At 45.5% G+C, this 27,399-nt stretch overlaps 1 protein-coding gene and 1 pseudogene across 1 annotated transcript; one reads left to right on the top strand and one right to left on the bottom strand.

Moving 5' to 3' along the window:
• Positions 1-4,862: 4,862 nt before the first annotated feature.
• Positions 4,863-12,004, top strand: LOC147000764 (gasdermin-D-like; annotated as a pseudogene).
• A 2,840-nt stretch (positions 12,005-14,844) lies between these two features.
• On the bottom strand, positions 14,845-26,073 carry LOC110310861 (gasdermin-C3). Its single transcript, XM_085831466.1, is given in 12 exon segments — positions 14,845-14,927; positions 14,929-15,156; positions 15,699-15,772; positions 16,206-16,335; positions 16,827-16,972; positions 17,782-17,808; positions 18,041-18,070; positions 18,183-18,281; positions 20,767-20,872; positions 23,316-23,478; positions 25,101-25,278; positions 25,866-26,073. Coding segments are annotated over 12 exon segments (1,440 nt in total). The 3' UTR covers positions 14,845-14,876.
• Between the last annotated feature and the right edge of the window lie 1,326 nt (positions 26,074-27,399).

Genomic DNA, 27,399 nt, shown 5'->3' with positions numbered 1-27,399 from the left:
AAGCCTGCCACAGCTGGGGAGGGGCCGACTACAGCCGCCGTCCCTCCTTTGGTCCCCCCCAGAGTCTACCCGCACTCCCTTGTGCCTGCCTAGCTGCGTGCTCCCTCCCCAAAGACAGTGCAGAGAGCACAGGGTGTCTATCAGGTAGTTAAATAGTTAAATTGCTGCCTCTGCCTGCCAGCGTTTGTTTGCCACTCCCAGGAGTTTACGCTGCATTCCGGCGCGCGCAGCGGAGACTCGGCGCTGGGCTCTTCACATCAAAAGATCTGTTTTCAGCCTTTGCCTGCCTCCTGGGTGGGAGAAGCTCATTCTCCTGTCCCCTGTATCCTGTCCCTTGTTAACTGTTAACAGAAAAAATTGTGTTCATTTTGAAATATCAGTGGTCTGGTGTAGCTAGATGTGAAAACTGCACTCCCTTCTCTGCCCCGTGTGTTTTCTCTTCTCAGGCACTGCCCTGAGTTGCTGGCAGTGAGTCTGTTCTGAGCTCCGGTGAGGGAGACCACTCACTTGGGGCTTCTTCTGTCCAAGGTAAGGAACACTAACTGCCAGGCTCTGATGAAGGATAGAGGTCTGCAAAGAAGAACTGAAAGCAAAGCTTCAGCAGACTCAGAAGGAATAGGTTAACAGTAAAAAGAGGTAAACTATGAAAAAAGTTAAGTGACAGAATATAGATGTAATAATTAGATAACATTCAAAGTAAGCAAAGACAAGAAAGAGATATATATAGATAAAGAGATAAATGACAAAGACTAGAACCTAGTAAAGTGACACTTGCTAATAATACTAGCACTTAAAGATGATCTGTAAGAAATAAGGAGCCAGAAAATTTTTCTAAAAAAGATAAGAGAAATGAAATGCTGGTCACAAGAGTCAGGGAGACTAGAAAACTTAGTACCTGGCAACAAAAAAAGAAAGCTTTTGGCTAAAGATCAAAGTGTTTACTGTTAAGAAGAGAAGAACACTGGGTGAGAGACTGTCCTAACAAAAAGAAGAGGAGCCCCCCCCTCCTCAAGACAAAACCCTTCACCTGTTTGTGGCTAAAAATAAAGAGATAGCAGAAGGGGTGCTAACACAGAAGCTGAGTCCTTAAAAGAGACTGTGTTTCATATTCCTCCACTAACCAATGCAAAGCAAGTTTAAAAGGTTCCTGGACGCTACAGGTCTTTGCGAACTGTGGATTCCAGGTTTTGCTGAATTAAAAAGATGAACAGCCCTTCGTATAAGAAATAAAGAACAACCTTGGATGGCCTTAGATGCTATTGAGACTGCCCTAATGTTGTCCCCAACTTTGGGACTCCTAAATGTGACTGAGAACAAAAGTATTGCCAAAGAGGTTCTTACTCAGAAATTGGGACCCTAAAAGACCAGTGGCACTTGAACAAATTAGACCTGGTGACTGAGGGATGGCCTGCTTGTCTGCACATGATGGCTTCTGGTCAGGGACACATGATTCAATTGTTTCCCTGGCTGATGGACACATTATTAGAGCTTCTTGTTGACAGAACAAGTGACCTTCGCTTCCCCTGCTAACCTGCTGAGTCTTCACCTACTCGTCACTCTGACATTCTGGCAGAAAGAACTTCGGCTCAGAAGGCTGAACTCTTGGCGCTAACCCAAGCCCTGCGGTTGGCTGAAGGCAGAGACATCAAAGGCAAAGAAAAAATTCTGGCCCTCCTAGAAGCTCCTGAATGAACTGGGTGAGTTGGGGTACCGGGTATCGGCTAAGAAAGCTCAGCTATGTCGTACCGAGGTGCCGACGACGGAAAGCGGTGGCTCACCGAAGCCAAGGAAAAGGCTGTGATGCTGATCCCAACCCCCACCACCCCGCGCCACATGAGTTTCTGGGAACGGTGGGCTTTTGCAGATTCTGGACTAAAGAAAAAGTCCCATTCACCTGGACTGAGGAACACCAAAAAGCCTTTGACAGCATAAAGGCAGCCCTGCTTGCAGCCCCTGCTCTGGCTTTGCCAGATCTGACTAAGCCTTTTACCCTATATGCTGAACTGGTACACGGATGGCAGTAGCCTCATGGTTAAAGGTAAGCGGAAGGCGGGGACAGCAGTGCAGCAGTGGACAAAAAGCAGGTGATCTAGGCCAGCAGCCTCCCTAAAGAGACTTCAGCCCAAAAAGCTGAACTTGTGGTTTTGATACAAGCTTTATAAATGACACTGACAGCAGGTATGCTTTTGCCACTGTATGGAACAATATACAAACAAAGAAAGCTGTTGACATCTGCAGAAAAAGACGTTCTCAAAATGGATAAATGAGACTGCTCACATAGTCATCAAGAAGATTATTAAAGAAAATTTTTCCAAGAGTGCCAAAAGCAATAGTGTCAGATAATGTTGCCCAGGTAAGTCAGGGTGTGGCCAAGTATTCAGAGGTCAAAAATTACATTGTGTGTATAGACCTCAGAGCTCAGGATAAGATAAAAATTAGTTTAAAACTCTAAGACAGACCTTGACAAAATTAATCGTGGAGACTGGCATGGACTTGGTGTTCCTTCCCTATGCCCTATCTCTTGATTCAGTTTTACTCTTTTTAAGATCCTTTATGAAACTCCTATGCCCATCATAGTCTCAAATAATGTGTTTAAACCTATGTTGTTAATAATGCTCTGTATGTTAAGTTAAAAGGCTTGCAGGTGGTCTGGTCACAACTGAAAAGGATTGGACTGAGTACGCGGACGACATCGCGCCAGGGATCCCAACAGCCGAGACAGTGAACGAGCTGGGTACCCCAAGGACGTCTCACCAGTTCCAGCCAGAGATCTGATCTACGTGCACCTGCATCATGCCCAGACCCTCAAGCCTCGCTAAAAGGGCCCCTGCCTAGTTCTGTTTACTAATGCTTCTTGTTCTGTTTTTGTTCCCATGTTAAAATAGAGTAAATGCAGTATCTGAAATTCTAAGATTAGAATTATTCACTAAAAGAAGGGGGGAATGAAAGAGGAAAATTACTGGACACCTGAACTTTTCCTGAACTCTCTTACCCCTCCCATCCAGAGACTGTTCCCGGAGCACTCCTGAACTTTTTACCCCAAGGTACCCCCTCCCAATTGGAAACTGCTCCGGGAACATTTTTTAGATAAGGGGTCTCCTGGAACAAACCTAGTCCTACCCCTCCTAACTGAAGACTGTTCCAAGAACATTTTTGAGATAGGGGCCTCCTGGTACTACCCCAGAATGTTCCAATAGATCGAGTACATTGCCAAAATATAGGACACGACCCCTTGGTTATGTAAAGCCCCTTGGCAGAACACCTTGGTGACGTAAAACTTCTACTTTTCCCCTGGCTATTTCCTATAAAAGCCTGTGAAAAGTTTGGGCCAATTGCCGAATCTCCTCTGCACCTTGCAGGCTGCATGAGTTTTGACCCCAGATATCTGGTATATGTGCTTTTTGTATGCTTTCTTGTCGTTGCTGTATTAAATCTTACTCTCTATACATCTTAAGTTCGGTCTCAGTGTCTTCTTGGGTGCGCGGCTGACCCGAGGCTTGAGTAAGTGCCTCCCTTTGGGAGTTTTGGAGTCTTTCAAGCACTTTTAAAAACTGCAACCCTGGAAGGAGCCACGTATGAGGGTCCTATAAGGAATGACTGTAAGTTTGTAAGATCAGGAGTGGGTAAAGACAGATTTAAATATTAGAAAGGTTGGTATTTGCATTGGTGGATCTAGTCTCCCAAGAAAGGACTATAGGTGGAAGGGTTGAAGGGGCATTGGTGGGAAGACGTGATGGGGAGTGGGCTTCAGGATAGAAGGAATAGCTGTGGCTTGGCAGATCTAGAGGCAGGAATGGGGTGGGTGCTCATACGGAGTGCAATAGCTAAGGATGGTGGTATCAATGCCTTCGTCCACCCACCAACCCCCACTCACAGTAGGATTAGGGAAGCAGAAGGAAGTGGAGAGTTTTGCAGCACCCATGAGCCACCACGTGTATCCGATGGGAAGAAAACCCACAGATTGAGAAGTTGGCTGTTGCCATCCTGGAGAAGAGAGAACTGGGGGAGGGAGATATGGCAAGGAAGGAAAGCTGAAGCAGCTTTGCCTTGCTTCGGAGAAGCTGAAGTCTAAGGTGACCAAAAAAGGGATTTGTGGATAGAGCAGGGGCTGAACTTGAATCCTGTGGTTCAGAAGGAGGCTTGTAACAAGTCCCACGTGGCTGGAGACGCCTTGCGCAGGCGCAGTTGGCCTTGGTATCCGGTAGGTCAGCCAGGTGGCACCCACCAGCAGCTACACCGAGGTGCGAAGTTGAGGCACATGTCCTAAGGCCTCAGGTTAGTCCTTGAGCTGCTGTTCTGGGTGCTCTGAACACCAGTTCAGCCTGCCTCCTCCCTCTGTGGCCTCCCTGACTTGGGCTGACCCACAACCCTTAGTGTGAGCCTTCTGCTGCCCAGAGGAATGTCGCCATTGTCCAGCACTAGGGCCCAGATTCCTCTCCTCCTCTCTCTTCTAGGTGCCAGGAGGGTGATGTTGGAGGATCCAGTTGATTTCTCTTTATTGAAACCCTGCTACCACAGACATATTATAAATTGTCATTTAGTACTGTTGGGATAAAAAATATAATATACCATTTTTTTTGTATTGTGACATACTTGAAAGGCTTAATTTCCCTTCTTCCTATTTTTAAATAAGTCAGACATTCTCTTCTGAATCCCTCAAAGTGACTGTGGAACCTAGGAATTACTCTAGAGAGAGGTGAAGCCAGCACCCCTGGCCATCACCAGGGCTGTGTGCCAGGCTCTCTTCTCCAGCCTCCCAGTCACCCCTAGACCAGCTCCCACCTGCCCTAATTTCTTTTCTCCCACCCCCCTCCACAGCCCCAGGATCATCCTAATATCAACGCCCTGCCCGGCACAAATGCGACAGGAGCATCCCAGAGCCCACTTCAGGGAGGTCGTGGCTTCAACAGCAAGAAAGACATGATAAAATGCGACTGGAGATGAGAAGAATCTGGGGTCACACCCTAAGTCCTTCCACATAGGAATTTGTACAATCACAGAGAAGGCAAGTAGAGTTCCTGTTCCTTTCTCAACCCAACTCCTCCCTCTGTAAACCACAACTGTGTCCCCAATGCCTTTGGGTAAGAAAGAGGGGCCAGGATGCAGAGCTGTTGTGCATGGAGCTAGGCCAGTGCTGAAGGTCTTCACAGTTATTAACAGAGTCCTTGCAGAGATGCGTTGAGGTGGCATTTTCTAAATGTAACTAAACCACAGCATTAAGTGGCACAGAGGTATTCAGTGGTGTTCCTAAAGGAACAGCCCTGTCACCCAGAGAAGTATGGCTGTTGTCCTGAGCTTCTCAGAATCCTCCATTGTATAGCAGGGGAACCTAGAAGGTGGTTTTGGCCAGCTGTGGCTTCTACTCTAAGACCAGAGTTTGCAACCTATCTCTGGGGTGATCAGTGGGACTCAGGCAGTCAGCCTGGGCTCCCAACCTTTGTGTGTTTCTGTTTCCCACCCAGCTTGCAGCTATCACAGAGGCTTCCCCATCCAGCCCTGAATGGTATTGTTCCTTGCCTCTCAAGGAGCATGCCTTCCTTATTCTTGAGGAGCACCAAGAGCCTTGGTGAGAGAGCTGGGCAGGAAGGGTGAGCTGGTGCCTGTGGAAAGCCTCAGCAGCTCACAGCGCCTGCGCCCCTTCTGCCTGGTGAGGAAGAAGCACAAGAGCTACCTCTGGCCTTGGGACACACCCCTCATCCCCACAGACTTCTCCCTCCTGGATGTGCTGGAGCCTGGCTGTCCTGACCCAGGTATCTCCCAAGAGGCTGCTGGGGAGTGAAGTGGGACTCCCAAGGGAGGCAGATGACTGTGCCTAGACACTGAACAGTGTGCTGCCCTGGTAACAGAAACCTCTGGGTGAGGCTAGCAGAATCAGGGCCCCATAGCCATGTCATGTGGCTGGAGGTACCAGAGAGACGCTCTTTTTCCCCCTGTGTTCCTCCTTGTAATATAAGCAAATCATTATTTGGTTTTTATTAATTGTCTAAGTTAAGAATACAAAACAGTGGATTTCTTTATGGCCTTTTCTTTTTAAGAGATTTTTTGGTGTTTGTTTTACATTTATTTACTCTTTGTGGGTGTTGTGTGTTGGGCATATGTGTGCCGCAGTACTGATGTGCAGTCAGAGGACATCTTTCAGGAGTCAGTTCTCTCCTTTCCACCATGAGTGTCCCAAGGATCAAACTGTGGTCGGCAGAGTGGCCCTTCCTGCCATTTCACACACATCTGTTAATTTGTTCATATTTCTGTACCTTCCCACAGCACTCCCCCTCCTCTTGCTGGGCTCCTTCCTCCCAGACAGTGCTCCTTCTGCTTTCATGTCATGTCATGCCTTTACCCCTGTTCTTCCTTCCCCCCTTTAGATTTCTTCCTCTTTCTACTTTCATGCCATACACACACACACAGAGACACAGACACAGACGCAGACGCACACGCACACACACACGCACATGCACACACACACACACACACATTGTTTAATCTGTTTTTGATCCTCAACCCCCTCCTCAGAGGAAGCCCTGATGCTCTTTCTTCCCTGCATGTAGATGAGAATATTGAGGCTTTGAGCGCTCAGTGGCTTCTGCAAAGCACACACAATGTATAGGTGGTGACAGCCATTTTGAGACCTGGCTGAGGCCAAAACTGCACTATGAGCCACCCTACAACCTGGCTCCTTACCTTGCCAGGCACCTGTAGCTTTCCCTTCTCTCTCTGCAGAGGTGAACCACAGCAGGCCCATCTACACCTGGGAGAAGGAGGCAGGAGGATTGACAGGGGCTCTGAGCCTGAGCACTGGGCTGCAGGGCCAGGTGACCGGAAGTGGCAAGACCACCCGCCTCTCTGCCTTGGCTGTGCAGACACTCTGGGTCTCCCCTTGCACCTGGGAGATGCTGCTAGAGAAGAGGTGAGAGCCAGGAAGGTTTGTGGGCAGCTGGACTCCAAGATAGGTAGGATGGCCACAGTAACTCCGGGTATAAGGGAAAGCCAAGGATGCAGCCAGTCCACAGCCTGGGAAGACCCATGAGACAGTAGACCCATGGGAGTGTGCCCTAGGCCCACATGCAGACTCGGAGACTCAAGCCAGAAGCATCCAGAGCCAGGAAAGTAAACTAAACTATAGAAGTGTGTGGCAACAGGGAGTGGTGACAACTACAGCAAACTGGAGACACCTGCCTGAAGCTGGTGGATACTCCGTTGCTGCCAGGTTTCCCAGGTTAGCAATTTGGGACCCTTTCATCCATTTTAATATTATCTCCCAAATGTTTAAATCTCATGTGGGGCTATGTTTGGACATCTGAAACCTTGAAGAGAACTGTTCCTGGCTTTCCTCAGTTTCCCCTTTTCAGTTGACTGCCACTCACTTTACACAGCAGACCTCTCACCCCCACACAGGCCAGCACATCGTTTCTCCCTAGCTACTGAGATCAGTGCAGAGAGCACCAAGTCAGGAGGGACTCCCCAGCAGTGCAGATGCCCCTCCCAGCTCAGATCTTCTCTGCTTTCTGTGCCTTCCAGGAAACTGAGGTCGCCTAGGCCCTCCTTCCTCCAGGAGCTACAAAGCCGGAAGGAGAGGGAGAGTCTATACGTGGTAACGGAGGCTGTGGAGACCCTGCAAGATGCCATGCTTCAGAGCCACAGCCACATGCTAGGAGCTGGGCAGCTGTCCCTCCTACAGCTGGGCCATGGTCAGGTGTGCATTGTGCCAGAGTGGGCCAATGGTGGGCAGTGAGGTTGGAAAAACGGATATCATCAACTTCATGAAGATGCTCTATCTAGAAGTCTCCCTACCCTGAAGGGGAACCCAGGCCTTGGAAGATGACATGGTCTCAGCTCTGCCTGCACAGGTTTTATTGAGGCTTCTCATGTTCACACACCAGGGTCCCCTCCTTCCCTCTGTTTTGAATCAGGGTCTTAATATATTGCCCAATCGGGACCCAAATGACCTCCTATGTCTACCTCCCAGGTACCTGGTGTTACATATGCACCACAGTGTAAGCCCCTATGCCTATATCATGGGTCTGAAATCGCACACAATCACTGGTTTTGTTTGAGTTTTTCCGGATGATTCCTGCATGTGACCTTCACAGTAGGAAGATTTGCACAGGTGGTTATAAGCACCCATTTTTAGGTCATTTACTTCACCCCTCACAAGGGAAGGCTGACATCACATGAACATTCTAGGTTCTGAGAAGCTCTGCCTCCCACCTGTTAGCTGCAGGCCCAGGTTGCTGATCCCCTAAGCATGCCCAGGAATGCATGTGCCTACAGGTAGGTACCACTTTCAGAGAAAGCCTCCCTCCCATGATGGAGTACTGCCTGTAAGCACTCAACAGACCTCATCCATTCCTCCCGATGATTCCAGGAGCTGTGTCTGTTAAGTCTGTTTTCCAATCTGAGGAAACCAGGACACAAAGAAGCTCTTTGCTGAGAACCACAGCCAGTGAGAGGTGGGGTTCAAGTTCAAGTCTGATATGTGTTTTCAGTACACATTTGGTCAAGCCATAGGACAGCAGCATAGCCTGCAAGTGCTGACGCTCATCACATGCCTTCTAAGCACATGTTCCCCAAGGAGAGCGATGGTCTTCTGACCCAGCGCATGCAATGGGGCAGGCAGTTGGGACAAGGACCGTATCTAGGAAGTAAACATTTATTGCTGATATTGTTAAGGGGTCCAAGGTAGATCCAACACAACTCAAACACTAGGCCTACGCAGAAAAGAAAGGTTTATTGTAATCAGGCCAATAGTGATGGATCAGGGGCAAAGAACAGACTCATGAGCTGAACTGCAACCAGAAGTCAGAATGTTATAGAGCTTTTAGGCTTCAAAATCACAAATATCTGTGCCAAGTTACAGTTACATTTTCCAACAATCAGGATCAGGGTTAGAGGAAACATTTATTTGTGGTACATTTATCCTGTTGTTATTGGTTGGTTTATTTCACTGTGGTGTGGTAACTTGCCTACCTTTCATGCCTCAGCTTGTTAACCAGGATGCTACTTATCCAGGTACACGTCTCTTCCTGCCAAGCAGATGTCAGTTACCCAGGAAGGTCTTGGGAACTTAAACTTTATTTGATTCCTATCCAAAATAGAAGTTTTATTCAAAATGGCTTCCTTTTGGTTCCTTCTTACAACATTGTAATCCGTGGAGATACTGAATGTCCTAAGACTGGGTTCTAGAATAAGGTGATCAGCCTTCCCAGATTGCCAAAAGTAGGGTTTCCCCAGGACACAGCACTTAGTGCCACAACTCAGAATCCCAGGAATTCCAAGACCTCCAATTCTTTGCTGGCAAGTGAGGGGAAATTCAAAAATAGTAATCACCAAAAAGAAGAAAAGCATTTTGCCCTTTCACAAAAATCTAGACAGGAGCCAAAAAGCCCCAGTAGTACTACACACAGTTTTAAATGATCTGTTCTTTCTTTTTTTCCATTCTGTCATCCAATGTGTGGCTTTGACCTAATGTGTCAACATGGTTATGGTATCCAGTTATCATATACATCGCACACCACACAAGAGAATGGGGAAGAAATTCTTTTTGTGTCCTGTCAGCCAGAACTTGGCTTTGTGGCCACATCTTGCTGCAGGGGTGACCTGTATCCAGGATAACCATGTTGCCTGATGAAAATGTAATTTTATTACGGTGCTTTACATAGTTCTTGCCTGAGAGAAAAGGCAGAAGGCTGTGACAATGGACAAACATCATAAAAGTCTGCCTTTCAGGGCCAACTTTCTCCATGCCTTTACTGCTTTAAGCCCTAGTTGCCAAGTGGAAAATGGGTGAAAGGGGCTTCGTGGCTGTGTGGAGTATAGATAAACCAGCCATACACCAGTGCCTGCACCTGAGCATTTTCCAAGTGAGTATCCAAAAAGGAGTGTAACATATTTAATAGGACGGAGCTCACTAGTGTCTCCATTTTGTGATTTCTTTTTTATTTATTTATTTGTTTGTTTGTTTATTTATTTATTTTATTACGTATTTTCCTCAATTACATTTCCAATGCTATCCCAAAAGTCCCCCATACCCCCCCCCACACTTCCCTACCCACCCATTCCCATTCTTTTGGCCCTGGCATTCCCCTGTATTGGGGCATATAAAGTTTGCAAGTCCAATGGGCCTCTCTTTCCAGTGATGGCCGACTAGGCCATCTTTCGATACATATGCAGCTAGAGACAAGAGCTCTGGGGTACTGGTTAGTTCATCATGTTGTTCCAACTATAGGGTTGCAGATCCCTTTAGCTCCTTGAGTACTTTCTCTAGCTTCTCCATTGGGAGCCCTGTGGTCCATCCAATAGCTGACAGTGAGCATCCACTTCTGTGTTTGTGTCTCCATTGTGTGATTTCTTAGAACTTGACCAAACCAGGTCCATTGTTTGAGTTCTAAGTGCCTTAGGATTCCTAGAAACAATTTACACAAGCATAGTTTGTGTCCCTGCTGCACATAGGGGGTCTGTCTGACCTCACCTTCACCTACCTATCAATCCAGCCCTCCAGGAATCTTGTCATCAAGACCCTGGTAGTTTTCATGTCTGCCTCCAATGCTGAAGCTTCTGGAGGCTGGATAGATAGCTGCTATCCTTTTCTCCCTGCCTCCCTTACAGGTACAGGGGCAGAGTCATGTGGACACAGAGAAAATGGTGAGCATTCCACAGGGCAGCGTACTTGCCTACAGGGTTCTGCAGTTGGTGGTGGAAGAAGACGGCTGGGGTAAGCCTATTTATCCCTGCTCCCTACCCTACCCACCCCCTACCAGCAGACAGATACCAGCAAGGAGTGAGGAGCAGAAAGAATGTCCTACCTCCCCTGTCCCACTGGCTGAGCAGTATGCAGCTCAGGACACCCAAAAAGACTTGATTTTTATAGAATGCTGTTGGAGTCATGCTGGGGAGGCTGAAACCCAGCTTGCCCCTGCCTGCCCTGCAGTAGGGATGAATTCTACCAAAGGACTCTTGTTATCCCATTAGAACAAAGACTTTCTGCATATCTGTAGTCAGACAATGAGCAGAGAGACACAGTGGACCTTGCTGCCCCTATCCATGTCCCAAACCAGAGACACATCTGGAAACTGCCTGGATGGCTCCAGCTCCCAGCACTCACTCTGGCCACTGGATCTCTCTGCTGGGCCTCGGAGTGGGAAAAAGGGGCAAATGGAGCCAGCTTGAGTAGACAAATGCCCACATCCCTCACCTCATTGTCACTGAGAAATGGCTAAGCACTTGCCAGGTGCACTTGGCACCTGTCCTTGGAAGAGAAACCCAAAATCCAAACATCCTTGGGAAGATTCGTGTCCAAGATTCAGACCCCACATTCAGATCATGAAAGGACAGTAATGAGAGGTCGCAGACAGCGATAGCCAGCCATAAAACACACACTAGTTCCTGAGAAGCACCATCACGATACTCCTTAGGTCAGAAGAGTCCCCTCCCAGCCATGTGATTCACCCTGCTGCAGGAACAAACAGGCATCCTGTTTGAAAAATGACTTGCCTTGTCACCTTCCCCTTCACCCTAAATTCCAAAGAATCTCAAACTATGCTTTCTATAAGTGCCAAGCCTTTTAGGCTCAGGGTTGCACCCCTGTCCTGCACGGTGGGAAGGTATGCAATCTGAGTCTGGCTCATAATGATAAAAAGACTCTTATGCATAATTGCATCGGGCCCAGCAGTTCTTGAGCTCTCCTGGGGTTCCTGGAACAGGGGACACAACCCTTCCTTGTCCCCATGGGAGGGTAAAGCCTGAGTTCTGGAGCCAACCATTGTTACCCAGTGCCCTGGCCAAGCCCATGTAGCACTCCCTGTTGCAGGTTGTGGGCTGCTTTAGGATGCCCTGTAGGGTAACACTGCAGAGTCCCAGTCCAACAGGCCAGCAGTGCAGATGCAGGCTCTCTGACCAAGTGTCCTGCTTCCTCTTTGGGTTTGTTTGTCCTGTCCCTGCTTGGTCACGTGAAGCTGTCCTTTACTTCCCTGAAAGAAAGCTCTGCAGGAACGCTCTGGTGGGTGAGTGACAACCAAGGTTGGTGACTGCCCTGATATAGTTCTGTGGGTCTCCAAATGCTATGTGGTGTCCCTAGGCCATTGTGGAGGACTCTACCTGAAAAGGTAGAGTGAGCCAGAACTGCCAAGAGAAATGCCCCATTGGAGACTCTGCTAACTGTCCTAAGCCCTGGTTCCCTCTCTGAATACAGAAGTGATGCTTGTCTCTCCAGCCTAGAGGATGAGAGCTGGAGCCTCAGAACCAGGGGTCCCAGAAACAGAGGAGTCTAGCAGACCTGGGAGAGAAAGCTAGGACAGCCTTTGTGCCTGAGAAGTAAAGAAGAAAGCCGGGCGTGGTGGCGCACGCCTTTAATCCCAGCACTCGGGAGGCAGAGGCAGGCGGATTTCTGAGTTCGAGGCCAGCCTGGTCTACAAAGTGAGTTCCAGGACAGCCAGGGCTATACAGAGAAACCCTGTCTCGAAAAACCAAAAAAAAAAAAAAAAAAAAGAGAGAAGTAAAGAAGAAAAAGAGATAAAGTCTTACCTGTCTGGGGGATCCCTGTTCAGGCACCATTCTGTCATGGACAGGGCTCAGTTGGCCCCCCTCAGTCCGTGGGAATCAGGATTCCTGCACATGTGCATGGAGTCGGCCAGAATTGACAAACAGACACAGACACGAGAGAGTGTGCTGGATCTGAATGTATTTCGTCTAAAAGAACACCAGACTTTTAATACGGAAGAAAAACAAGAAAAGCGAGGGGAACACGTCCGCCAAGTGACACTCATACAAAACAAAAAGGAATGCATATATAAAATGATGGCGGGAGCCAGGTGGCATTTACCCCTGAGAATGGAGCCAGGTGAGATGAAGAAAGGTTCACTTGCTAAATTGGACCTTCTCAAAAAAAAAAAAAAAAAAACACCTTGAAGAGACTGTGTCGGTGACTGTGGCCTGTGCTGCTGGCCCAGGACTCTGAAGCCTGAGATCCATGACATCTGTGCTGCTGGTGATATCCAGGGACTTTACTCCCTCAGGTGCCATCCTGATGTGAATGGTAAACGTAGCTCCCTGAGGAGGCCATGTGGAAGCTCATGGCCCCTGAAGCTGCTCAGAGCTGTGAGTGAGTTGGTGGTCCTGATACCACAGCCAAGGGCTATGTTGGTATTTGTAGTCCTTGTTGCCACTAAAGTGGATACAGATGTTCTGCCACCTGAAGTCATGTTAATATCCATGGACACTCCCGAACCAGCCCTACTGCCCCTCACTGCAGAGCTGTGTGTGTATGTGTCCCCTGGAGCTGGCCCTGACCCTGCTGGAGAGTTGGCTCCACCCCTTGCTAGCCAACACTTGTCAGGGCACAGGAGAGTTGGCCTCATGCCTCTGGGCCCTCACTGTGATGGTGATACATATATCACACACAGCCCCCACTCAGAAGGTCTGGCCCCACCTCAACTGGCCCACAGCACACTGAGGCAAGCAGTGGCTTAGGTGTGGAATATCTAGCCCTGCACCTCGCTGGTAGCCATAGGGTTCTATCAGTTGAAGGTTTTTGCTGTGGACCCAAGCAGAGAAAGACTTTTGGGGGTGGGAGGGTAGGGCGGTCTGACCACTAAGAATTTGAACATGTTCCAGTGAATATATAGACAACACAGGATGGCTTGGCTCTTTTCTTTCTTTTTCTTTGAGGAACAGGTTACGGAGGAAGGGGTGGACATGAGAAGGCTGGGAGGTATGCACCACTGGGGGTGCATGCTATGAGATTCCTAAATAATCGATTCAAAAATCCAGAAGAAAAGAAAGAGAAACATCCTAAATGTCCTTCAACTGATGAATGGATAATGATATGTGGTATATACACAGTATGAAATGCTATTCAGCTGTAAAGAAAAATAAACTCAGAAAATTTGAAGGCAAATGGATAGAACTAGAAAACAAAATCATTGAATGAGATAACTCAGACCCAGACAAACAAACACTGCATGTTCTCTCACTTGAGCCTCCCCGTGCCAAGTCTTCATATGAGAGTACATGTCTGTCCTGGAGCAAGTACAGAAACCAGGGGAATAAAAGGGGCCACGGGGTATGGGACTGGGGGGGGGGGGGTAGCAGTAGGAGAATAACACAGAGGGAATTGGAAGGATGCCAGTGATCCAAGGGGGGAATGGGGAAAAGACGGAGCTCTAATTAAAAGGGAAAGGGAAGTAAACACAGAAGGAGGGAGGGGGATAAAATACATAAGGGTGCCTAAAAGAGTGTTAAGTAATCATACTATTGACTACTTACCTAAAACATCCCAATTTATTGCTGATGCATTTCAAAGTTACTGACACCAGTACCTTTCACCCAGAACAACTCAAAATGCACACAATTAAGTAAAAGTAAAATATATATCTTTTTATATAGGAGGAAAACTTCTTTATTTAGCATACAATTTGACTAGTTTTGAAAGATAACATCATCCTGTTTCCTAGATGTGGTAAGGATATGGAATAGCTGTTAAACCTATAAACTCAAAGTAGCAATGGGTATCCGCACAAGACCAAGCAAACCAGAGCCAACCAACATTCCACATGAATGGAGAAGAACCTTCCACCCACCCTGGAAGGCTACCCTTGCTCAAATGAGTAATCCCACACTTATGCAAACAACCCTAATTAAAAGTAGCATAGCATCAAATAAACAGACAAATGTTGAATGAGAAGTTGTTGAGGAAAAAGGGACTTGGAAGGGATGGATTAAAAGAAACAATGGGGGAAGGTAGAATCTGATCCAAGTATATTATTTGTACAATTGTGAATCAATAGTACTTAAAAAAAAAAAAAAGGAGCTCTAGCATCTTTATTCCCACCAGCCTAAAACATGCACGCAAATCACGAGTCTTGTGTATGCCATGGTACAATATCTCAAATGTATCCAGGACTGAGGCTGGGCCTGGAGGAAGACTTAGCCTTCTGAAAGTTGCTGTAAAAATGACAGACTTCCATAGAGAGCAGACAGGGGCATCTTGGCTTCCAAATCCCAAGTTGACCTGGGATTATTCAGCTCCATCTTCAGACCACACTCCTCCAGCAATTCATAAGTAATGGCCAAGCCCTCACACTGGAGTGGGGCAAGAAGCTGAGGCTGGAGTGTGAAGGGAATGTTCCAGGGATACTTGAAGTTTGGCTGTAGGATGCTCTTTACCTAGAACAAAAATGATCAGATTGGGCAAACCAGGCTCTGACCCCAGGGTAAGATCTGTCCCAACACCCGGGAAAAACACAGGATAAAGACCTAATGAGCAAGACCTGAAGCCCTAAGCATTGGCTCCTTACCTACAACATGGCAATAATAGAGCCTACAGTGCACAAGAGTATCATCTGCCGGTGTATGCACACATGTATGCATAAGGCTATACACAATTTTGTATTTAGAGAGAAACGTATAAGGCAGAGAAAAGGTGATTTGCAAATGGTAACCGTAAACAAACGGTGGGACTGATTTGTATCCTCTTTCTTCCTATAAAGATGCCTTCCTAGATGGCTAACTTAGACCAAGTAAGCCTCACTTCCAAGTCTTCCATAACTGCAGAGATGCTCCTGATATGGTGGAACCCAACCTGCCTGCTCCCCAGAGGGTTCCTGACTCCCCTTGTAGAAACCTCATTGATATCTTCTAGAATGTTCTTTCTGTTCCTCCTTTCCTCTTACCCCTCCCTGGACGGCCAGCCCCTGGCAGTTTCTTACCAGCTCTACTTGGTGGGAGAGGAGCTGCATCTCTACAGACCGGGCCATCAGATTGAGTTGGCTATTGCTCAGCACTGGGGGAAGGAAAATGTATTTTCTTCTTACCATGAACTATGAAACCCAATGAGAGGAAAACTCTGAGACACAGGAATATTTCCCCATTAGACTTGAAGGTCAAATGCACTGCTCAAGAAAGGTCTCCAGCCCTTGAGATGGGCTCCAGGCTCATAAGTGACATGACCCAGAGCTGAAAATTATAAGGGCTGAGGCAGGAATCAGCTTCCTCCAAGGATGTGTTAAGGGATTGATGACTGCTCACTTTCTAGACCTCAGACTCCATCTGTGGTCCATGCACTGTTATCATTCAGAGCCTTGCTGGCATTAGAGAGAAGGATGATGTAAGAATGGTGATCATAATCCAAAGGCTTTGGGGAGGTGGCCTCTGACACAGCCCTATGAGGACCAACATGAGGACTCTCCCCAAACTCCCCCTGAAATCATTCTTACCCATCAGGGCTTGAAGGAGATAAAGAATGAGGTCCTTTAGGTCAACCCATGGGGTGCTAGAATCCTTTTGCAGCTCATCCAGGATTTTGCCACCTGGGCCATCCATATGCCCCAACTGATTCAACTCCAGCTACAGGAGACAGGCGTTCTGTTAATAACATCATTTCCAGTGCTGGGACTGGATGGCTTTCTACATGCTGAACAAGTTCTTTATCACCAAGCTACACCCTGGCTCCTTTTACCCTTCTTTTTCTTCATTCATGTGACAGGGTCTCAAGCTGTTGCCCAAACCAGCTTTGAACTCACTAAGTAGCCCAGGAAGACCCCGAACTTTCAACCTTCCTTCAAGTAACTTCAGCTTCCCATATCTGGCTCAAAATTATTCTCCTGTAGTGTGGCTATTTCCAGAGGAGTTAAGTACCTCTCCATGGGGAACAGAACTAGTAGGCCACACTCTCTAGCCCTCTACATTGTGCATGGAGCTGAAATTCCCCACCTTTGACATCTTTCTCAGTGTCCTCAGCATCATATACATTGCTCCTCCCTCATGTCTTAGCATCCCTGTCTCCCAAACTGACCGTTACAGGTTTGATCATCTCTAGGCAGCTATGGAACTCTCACCATGTTCATCAGGCCATATAGAACGTTCCTGTCACCTTCATAGAGCATGGACAGGAAATTGGACAACACAACTTCTTGAACATCATTTGAGAGTTCAGCCAGTAGCCGTGTTTGTTCAGAAACTTCATATTGTAGGCACCTGAAATCTGCTCGCAGAGAGCAACACCAATCAGATAGTGAGAGACATTCTTCAATTAGATATCCCTGGGATGATACCATTTCCAGCAGCTAAAAATGTCTCCATTGACAGCCTGCTTAAGCTTCCCAACCTCGGGGCGGCGGGGGCGGCGCAACTATCATGAAGCTAGAAACAAGGAAGAATTAGCACTCTGAAAGGTGGGGACACAGCACCGGGGGTAGAGATGGAAATCTGAACACTGGTTATTGCAAGTGTTGGGAGAGAAAGGAGCAAGTATTCATTTCTGGGATATGTCAGGAATGAAACGTACTGTTGGGCTCTGGTGACGGCGATCCTCGGTGTTCGTGGATCAGCTTCCGTGTGTGATAAATGGGGATGTGGTGAGGGGGCAATGTGTTTGTGATTCTCAGGCACCTGGCACATAATAGGCACACTTATCGGCCAGTATCTCTGAAATCTATAAAGAATTAGCCAAGCACTGCATTTGAGGGCATTCTGGCTCTGCCACATGTCCTCTGGGTGAGCCGGGACAGTGGGAGGTACCACCGTGGAAGCACCAAAGCACATCTCTCTGACTCTTTCCCATTCCCCACGCTGGAGCAAAGTCTGCTTCCCGTTTGTCCTCAGTGAACATCAGTGCACACAGTTGTGCATGCATGGATTGAACTAACTGAAAAGAATGTGGAAGTAGACCTCCAAATTCTGAATTCCAAAGGAAGTTATCATTTGAGATCCGAGTCTATGGTTTCGCATTAGAAAGCCAGATTTCCTCTTTTAAACACACACACACACACACACACACACACACACACTCACCTAGATGGGCAGGCTCCTGTATTCTTCCTAGAAAGAAAAATGCAAGTTGTTACCTTTCTTCATCCTCACTTTGTTCTTGAGACACACATTGGAGAGTCTCTCCTACCTTATCTTACCTCCTGCCCCACACCCAGTCTATGCCTTCACCACATTGGCCTTCCATGAACTTTCCAATACTCCAGGAACCAGAGGCAGGGCTAGGGCTGAGCCCAGTAGCATCACCCAGATCTCCAACCCCAACCCCACCAGACACACTCACCAATTGGATCGATGTCCTTTATCCACAAGTCTAGAAAGAGATAATATATTGGCCCACCCAAAAATTAGTGTTTGTCCTTATATCTCTTATGTCCTCCCCCATTTTCCTATCCCTTCCCCCTCTATCCATCCTTGCTTTTCACCTTGCAATTCTGTTCTATAAATTTCAGTGGGTTCGGAAGCAGAAGCATACTTAGGTGTGCCAGGAAAGGTCTTCTTCTTAGTAGCAGAAGGGAGAATGACTGGACGGAAAAGAAACTCAAGTGAGGTGAGGTGAAGTTACACCTATTAGAGTACTTCCCACACCTCACTTAGGGACTCCCAAGCCAAACACCAGGGACCACTGTCAACCTGAGCACCAGCCTGTGTGTCCTGTGAATCAGATCCTTTCAAAGGTGCCCTGAAACCTGCATTTTATTATGTTTGTTTACTTATTATGTGCACATGCGTGTGTGCCTTGGACACATACGGAGGCGAGGGGACAACAGAAGTCAGTTATTTCCTTCCAACATGAGGGGCATGGAAACAGAGCTCAAGTCATGAGGCCTGGTAGCAAGCACCTTCCCCAGCTAATGCATCTCACTTGCCTGAAACTGGCATCTTAAATGAGCACTTTAGGTGACCATCACACCCTCTGACATTCAAGAATTACTCCATGAGAGCTGGAGAGAGTCTTGCAGCTCTTGCAAAAAAAACAGAATTCAGTTCTAGAGCCCACACGGCAGCGCCCTCTTCTGGCCTTTTGGACACTGCATGTGCTTGGGACGCTTACATGCAGACAAAACAGGACACACAAAATAAAAACAAGCAAATAAATACTCCATGAGGTGAAGCCGACTGTTTTCCTCCTGCCCTGTCATACAGGTCTCTTGTTAGCCTTCAGTTACTAGCTGGCCTCCTTTATCTATGCTCAACCTGGTGATCTCGAGTTGTTTTGCATTTACGTTCATGGAGCTGTGCTGAGGTCTAAACGTGCCTAACAGCAAAATTCAAGCATTTGACCCATGAAATGAGCCTGTGGAGGAAACAAAGATGACAACATTTAAAGTGTGAACTAAACGAAGTTAAGACCAAAAAAAAAAACAAAAAACAAAAAACAAAAACAAAACAAAACAACAAAAAAAAAAAAAAAAACTTCAAAGTGTCTACAAGTCACATTCTGTGCGCTAGGGGGCGCGCACGGCATTTTGTTTATACAATCAGACATGGAAGGGAACAACCAGGGACAATGTGTTGACTGGCGAGCACAAAGTTAGTCCTCATAACAGTCCAAAAAGGACTTAATAGTTGCCATATCGCTGCCCAGAAGCTTCTGAGAAAACTGGCCTTCTCCTGTGGAAGGGGAAACCACAGTGTCTTTTCTCTCCCAAGCTGACATGAAGAAAGGAGGTAGAGGAAGTGACCTGTAATACATCCAGCTCAAATCTGTCTTCATAGCTTAGGTTCACCAACACTTTGCCTGACCTGACAAGAACTGGGCTCTGCACCGTCAGATCCCAGAGCCCCCTCCCATTATTGCCTCCTCTCACATACCTAGGCAGTTCTCCTGAGTGTTCTCACTTCCTCTCTTCCATGCACACATCAAACTTTAGACTTTATCCTCCAGGAAACACTCCACCCCCAACCCCAATTCGCACCCATACACCTACCCACACCCTAATTCCCTCCCCCAACCCACCCTACATTCAGCCTCCACAAGCATGGCCTTGCGTTTCTGGGTATAACATCTGATCTAATCACAGTTTATTTTGTTTTGTTATTAATATTTTGAGTAAAGTGTTCATTTTCTTTCCCCTCTGTAAAAGAAAGCATTTTTCACTTACCATGATCTGCAACAGTAAGGCATTTAATAGGCATCTCCAACCCTGTTCCCATTTCCCATCCTATGATTCAGTCATAGGTGCTATAAGGATATGGACAAATTCTCTAGAAGCTATCAGCCACTAACTGTGCTTACTAAATTAGAGAGCCCAACTTCCTTGACTGTTGCTGATAACCAGAGGATTAAGCTACAAGGTAGATACTGCAGGAGTGGGATGGGGATGAGTTTGTGTGTGTGTGTGTGTGTGTGTGTGTGTGTGTGTGTGTGTGTGTTCCCTCCTCTCTGAGGAGCTGCCTGCCACACTGAGGAATAACTTGGGGCTCTAAGACCTACTCATGTTCTGGCACTCGCTCACAAACATGTCCATCCATGATTAAGACAAACACTTATGCCCCATGGCAAAGTCTGAATGTATGGGTATGGGTGAGAGTGAGGTGTGTATGTTGTGTGTGGTGTGTATATTGGGCAGTGGTACATCTCTTGGAGAAAATTCTGTACTACATTAAGGTATTCAGTCTACAGCTTCGGTTCTGTCGTACTTCTGTTATTTTAAGGAGCTTTAATGTGGAGTTATGGGTCACCTGGTGAACTTGGCAGCTCCCTATTGGGCTTCTGAGAAGAGCAAGACCTTGAATGTCTAGAGATGAATGCCCAGAGATGACTGGGATTAGCCTGGACTTCACCCAGCTAAAAATACCTCCATTTGAACACTCCAAGTCAGATCCCTTCCTATGCAGGAAGCTACCTCTGCAACTACAGCTAGAAGTATATGAGGATGGCCATGCTTAGAGGTGACTGAAGGTAGGGCATGTGCCTGGGACAGTGAGGAGTGCTCCTGGACTGTAGTCAGAAGAGGTCCACATCTTTGGACACCCCATCCCCACCAGGCCCCCACTGCTGCTCACCACAAGTGTTATTCTCAATGACAAGTTGCTGCTTCTTATAGGCCAACACCGAACCCTTTGAGATAGGTATTGAATACATTTCCACCCTTCCTGCCTTGGCTCGACCCTGGGGAGACAAAACATTCCTAGGGACTTGTAGTTCTTTGACTCATAAAACCATTAAAAATGTTTACTCTAAATCAAAAAAAAATGTATGCATGTAATTTAAAAGTCAAATAAATGTAGAAAGCTCAAGAGAAAATACTAGCAGTCCCTTCCTTCACCTCCCCTCCTGAGCCCCATGTCCAGTTACTGTTCCTCTCCCTTGTATGACAATATTTGCCTACATTGAAATGTGGGAGGTGTGCCTAGAGAGGCCTAGACATTGAATTCAGAGCACCATGGGTACCAGCCTAGTATTTACCACTGAGCTATAGCCACAGCTCTATTGCAATGTCTTGAGTTTTCCAAACTAATATGATTTATTGCCTCCTCCAATGTTGAGGTTTCACTCTGATTTACCCATATTCACATCTGGGTTTCTACATAGGCCTGTATTCTCAGCTAGCTGTTGGGGGAGGCTGCTTCTCCTCATTCCAGAGCTTGTCTCTATCAGTCCATGTGATGTCTTCTGTATCTTCTGTCTTGTTATACTCATCATCTCCTTGGGACCCTAGAGGTAGCATCTACTGAACTCAGCAGCCTCACAGAGTCTGAGACAGGACATGAATTATCTGTCTTTCTGAGTCTGGGGTGCCTCGTTCAGGATTAATATTTCCAGTACACACATTTTCCTGATAATTTCATAGTTTCACACATATTTGCAGGTGAATATAATTCCATTGTGTTATTGCCACATTGTCACTCTCCATTCATTAAGACAACCATCTATGTTCCTTTACATATACAAATGTTTGTTTTATGAAGCTGAGTGTACCCATCCTTGGTTAAAATACGAAGTCTTGGTTAGGGTTTCCATTTCTGTAATAAGACACCATGCACAAGGCAACTCTTATAAAGGCAAATATTAGGGAGTGCTGCTTACAGACTCAAAGGTTTAGTCCACTAACATAATAGCAGGACAGATGGCAGCAACCAGGCAGACATGGAGTTGAAGGAGCCTAAAGTACTATATCTTCACCAAAGGCAGCCAAGAGAAGACTTATCTTCCAGGCAGCTAGGAGGAGAGTCTCAAAGCCTACCCACATAGTGACCCACTTCCTCAAAACAAGGCGACACCTACTACAACAAGGTCATGCTTCCTAATAGTACCACTCCCTGGGACTAGCATATTCAACCCACCACATATATTTAGGATTATAATGTCTTTGTGTTGGCCTGTTCTCTTGATCTATGTGAGCTGACATTCGTTCTTTTGATTATTTTTGGATTAAAGTCTATTTCATTAGGTTTTACTATGGCAACTCATGTCTGTCTACTTCTCTTTTGCTTTGAATATCTTTGACTGACTTATACCCTAAGAAAGGTTTCTAATTTTGGTGGTTGAGATATGTTCCTTGGAGAGAGAAAATTGGTCTTTTTTTTTTTTAATTTAGACTGCTAATGTGTGTCTTTTGATTAGGGAGTTTAAATCACTAATGTTCAAAGTGTACTGATTTCTGTCATTTTGTTTACTTTTATGGTGTTTGTGATCTTTTGTTTAATCACTGACTTAATGTTAGTTTTTGCTATCACTGCTTATACATTTTTACCCCTTTCTTCATGAAGAATTATTCTTTGTAGACTCCTTGGTATGGCTAGCCTGGTGGTCATAAGTTCTTTCACAAGCTTTACCATAGAAAGGTTTACTTTCCCCTTTGATTATGACTGACAGTTCTGCTGGGTATAATAGTCCAGGCTGGCATTTGTTTTCTTTTAGGGCTTGAAGTATATTCATTTGTGCTCTTCTTGGTTTTACAGTCACCATAGAGAAAACGGCTATTATTTTGACAAGCTTGCCTTTATATGGGACTTTGTCATAGATCATGTAAATCAAGGTATTTAAATCTTGCCCCTTCAAACATTTATTACCACAGCAAGGCATGTGAGATATATCTGCAATCCCAGCATTTGGAAAGTGGAAGCAGGAGGACTAGGAGTTCAAAGCCAATCTTAGCTCCATAGTCAGTTGAAGGCAATCTAGGCTATATAAGACCACATCTCAAAAAATATGTGTTATCAGATGATCATAGAACATAGATTAACAGACACAGTTTAGTAAAGATGTTCCTGTGTTTTTCTAGCAATGAAACTGGTGTGTGTAAATAATGCAGAATCCTTATATTTCAGTTTCTACAGTATTTACTGTTTACTCAAAACAAAACATGGTACCAAATAATAACATCTAGTATAGAATTTATCAATATTTACTGATCCTATGTATTAAAGCATTATAAACAAGGGCATGAGAATATAATGCAAGACCAGGACTAACATTAAGCATAGACTACAAATGAGCAGTGGAAAATAATGACCCCATCCTTGTCACCCCTTGAAAGTGATCCCCAGAATCCCCTAAGAAGCAAGAGTACACTAGCTAGACTAGCTTCCTTCTCCCCATCTTGTTGTACCTTGACAAGCTGTTTGATGAACCCTTTAAATGAAAGATTGACACTGCTTAAGCCTGTCAGCATAGTATCCTTGATCACTTCATAGGCCTCTGTCACCACATACAGATTCTTCCTTTCCATCCGACAAGTCTTCATAAATGTGGGCAACTGATCCAACAGTTTCCTGAAGATGTAAAGGAGAATCAGAAAAGATCCAAATGACTAATTTCATAGAAACAGAGAACAAATCATGAACAAACAGAAAATTGTGAGCCAGCCTTTAAAAACTAAAGAGATTGAGTCAGTTTCAGGCTGGGGACTTTCCTCAGTCAATAAAGTGCTGGCCATGGGAGTGTGAGGACATGAATTTATATTCCCAGAAAAACACATGGTTGAAGTTGATAACATGGTACACATGCTTGAAATCTGCTAAGACTGTAGGCTATAAATGTTCTTGTCATAAAAATAGCAGTTACTGAGCTGGCAAAATGGCTGAGCAGGTACGGGTGGTTGCTGCAGACCCTGAGGACCTGAGTCTGATTCTCAGACACACACAGCAGAAGGAGAGATCTGACTCCTCCAAGTTGTCCTCTGACTTCCACATGTGAGCCATGGCATGTACACACACAGATACATACAAACACACACAGAGTAAATAATAAATTTAATAAAACTTTTTTCCAGTTTCTTTTTTTTTCCTTTATTTTTATTGGATATTTTCTTTATTTACATTTCTTTGTCCCCTTTCCTGGTTTTCCCTCTGAAAAAAACTTTTTTCCTATACCCTATCCCCTCCCCTGGTCACCAAACCACCCACTCCCACTTCCTGGCCCTGGCATTACCCTACACTGGGGCATTGAGCCTTCATAGGACAAAGGGCCTCTCCTCCCATTGATGTACAACTAGGCCATCCTCTGCTACATATGCAGCTGGAGCCATGAGTCCCACCATGCATGTTCTTTAGTTGATGGTTTATTCTCAAGGAGCTCTGGGGGAACTGGCTAGTTCATATTGTTGTTCCTCCTATGAGACTGCAAACCCCTTCAGCTCCTTAGGTCCTTTCTCTAGGTCCTTCATTGGAGACCCTATGGTCAGCCCAATGGTTGGCATAATAAAACTTTTTAAACAATGGTTACCAGAAGCAGTGATGATATGTTACTGACTTATATGCATATATCACACCAAAATGCTGCACATGAAACATGCATTTCTCCCTCTAAATTATCTATCAGGAGATGTGACGAGAAGTCAATCTAAATTCCTAAGCATTGGGACATTGATTGCTTAAAGTGATTGTTACAGTCTTTAGCATATTTTAATCAATATTCTAACCTTCAATTCTACTGATTTGTTTCTCATTGCATGCTCATTCTCCATACAATGAACAGAAAGTTCTAGTATATCAGAACCTTTGTCTGTCTCTCTTGTCTTTCTGTTCCCATCACATTACTAGAACAGTAATGAGTAATTCTACCTTAATGAGTATTATTAGTGGACGATATGTCATTATTTCAGAGATTTTTTTTTTTTTTGGTTTTTCAAGACAGGGTTTCTCTGTATAGCCCTGGCTGTCCTGGAACTTACTTTGTAGACCAGGCTGGCCTCGAACTCAGAAATCCACCTGCCTCTTCCTCTCAAGTACTGGGATTAACGACATGTGCCACCACTCCCAGCTCAATGATTTTTTAAAGTAGATAAACTAAATTGTCATCCACCCCAGCAACAGAACCTGCTTGCTGCCTGACTGCCTATGAGAACACAGCCTGAAACTTGGCTGAGCCATCCTTTTACCCCCAGTGGTCTTGCCTGTTTTGAAGACTTTCCAGTTTTGGATTTGGGATGCTTGTTCTCTGAACCTCAATGTAGTATCCACCGTACCCATCATACCCTACACCTCCTCCTACAATGCGTTGGACATCCAAGTTAGCCTCCAGTTGCATTGATTGGACATGTATGAAGGGCATGGGAGCAGACACTTCAGGCTCTGAAGAAGAAAAGGCACACAAGTTCAGCTCAGAGTTCACTGTGGAACAGCTATTCTGGAGAATGGGAAAAATAAGGCTAGTTCCTCTCCTTATTTAAATCTTATCAAGAAGCTAGTTAATAATATCTGAAATGTAAATTATCACAGAGGGCAAACTCTGGAACCCATGCAAGCATGGTCTTCATCCTAAGAAAGAAAAGCATCATTAGTGCAGTGTCTAGCAGTCCCTGGGGAACACCATTCTGAGCAGAGAATCCAGTCCAGGGTATGTTGTTCAAATAGAAAAACACCTGGGACTTGAAGATAGACTGACCTCAGTCTGGATCATAGCCAGACTTACCAGTTTGAACTATGTAACTTTGAACAAGTTTTAGGAAGATGGGTATCATAGCTCTATTTAAAGAGGCTCTTGGAAGTATTATAAGGCCAAATGCATGGATGAGTAGATTCCCAAAGGGCCTTCCTTGTCCTTTGCCTTTAGGCAGAATGGTTCACTAGCAACCTGTCTGAGCACCTCAAGGACCCTGGGAAGCCGCACCATTGAAAATACTGATTTTCACATTTCTCTGCCCCTTGACAGACAATACCTGGAACAGGAAAATTGGGCTCCAAGAGATCCAGAAGGGTAAATCCAACTGGAATATCTTCAGTTTCCCAACCTGATCGAGGAGTCTCCTGAAGTATGTGAAATAGACGAAATTTGGTTGCATCTGACAGGCATTCCACAGGCCTCAGATCTCTGCCTTGAAGCTTTTTAACCACATCCTTGCTAGCCTGGTCAAAACTGTAGGACATGTTGCTAGGATAGAAGGAAGCACAAAGTTCAGTTGAAAAAAGAGAGAGTGTAACTGATTCTCAGTGATTCCTGATGTTTTTGTCATAAGCCACCGATGTGTGAGAGAACTCCCAAGTCAGCACACAGCAGAAATATACACATCCAAGTTAGCCCAGGACTATTCCAAAAAGCCAGAAGACAGACTGGACCTAGTAGTGCCCACCAGAAGATGAATGGGGGCAGGGGCCCGAGAGGTGTCTCAGAGGTTAACAGTACTGACTGTTCTTCCATAGGATCGAGCTCTTACATGGTGGCTCACAACCCTCTGTAATTCCATTTCCAGGGGATCTCATCAGGCACCAGGCACATATGTGCTATACAGACGTAATTGCAGGTAAGACATCCATACACATAAAAATAAATGATTTGTTAAAAGATGAATGGAGAAAGAACGTATGGTATATATACGTGATTGCATTTTATTCATTCATAAACTGTGAAATTATACCAAGTACAGGAAAATGGATGGAATTCAGGGTCATCAAGTCAAATGAAATAGACTAAACTCAGAGACACAGATATCCCATGCATCTCCTGTACACATATACTATAGTTTATGTATATACATGTATACATGCATTAAATATACATATATAAAATATGTATATACAAATTATGAAATAAGAAATGACTACTTTTCAGAAAGATAGAGGCTTTGGGGTGGGTCAAGAGAACAAGAAATGGTAATGGGGTGAACATGATGAAGTATATACTATGCTGTGTGAAAATACTATAATGAGACCCATTATTTTATACTAATTTAAAACAATAAATACAAAAAGGAGAAATCAGAGGGCTGATGACTTGGATAGATATTTCTCTAAATAATAAAAGCAATTAGTTACTTGTGGAGGGGATTCAAACCTTCCCTGGCACACATAAGGACCTGTGTTCAAGACCCAGTGCTACCAAAAACGGAATACAAATAACCAATAAGTATACAAAAGGACAAATGTCACCAATCATCATAAAAAAAAAGTTAAGCAACATCACAATGAGGTATTATATCTCCCAGGATGCTGTTACATATCTACATAAATGTTATGACTGTTGGTATTAATGTTAAAAATGGAACCAGGTACACTGAGAGAATTTAAAATATATCTCCTACAGAAATCAACCAGGTTTCTGAGAAAAAAAATCTTAAGGATAGAATAGATGACTGGAGAGATGGCTAAGTGGTTAAGAGCCCTGCCTGCTCTTGCAGAGGTCCTGAGTTCAATTCCCAGCAACCACATGGTGGCTCATAGCCATGCGTAATGTGATCTGATGGCCTCTTCTGGTGT

This window comes from Mus caroli, unplaced genomic scaffold, assembly GCF_978045245.1.
Source record: "Mus caroli unplaced genomic scaffold, Mus_caroli_1 scaffold_16, whole genome shotgun sequence".
In the NCBI taxonomy this organism is placed as follows: domain Eukaryota; kingdom Metazoa; phylum Chordata; class Mammalia; order Rodentia; family Muridae; genus Mus; species Mus caroli.
This window is presented reverse-complemented; position numbering and strand designations above follow the sequence as displayed.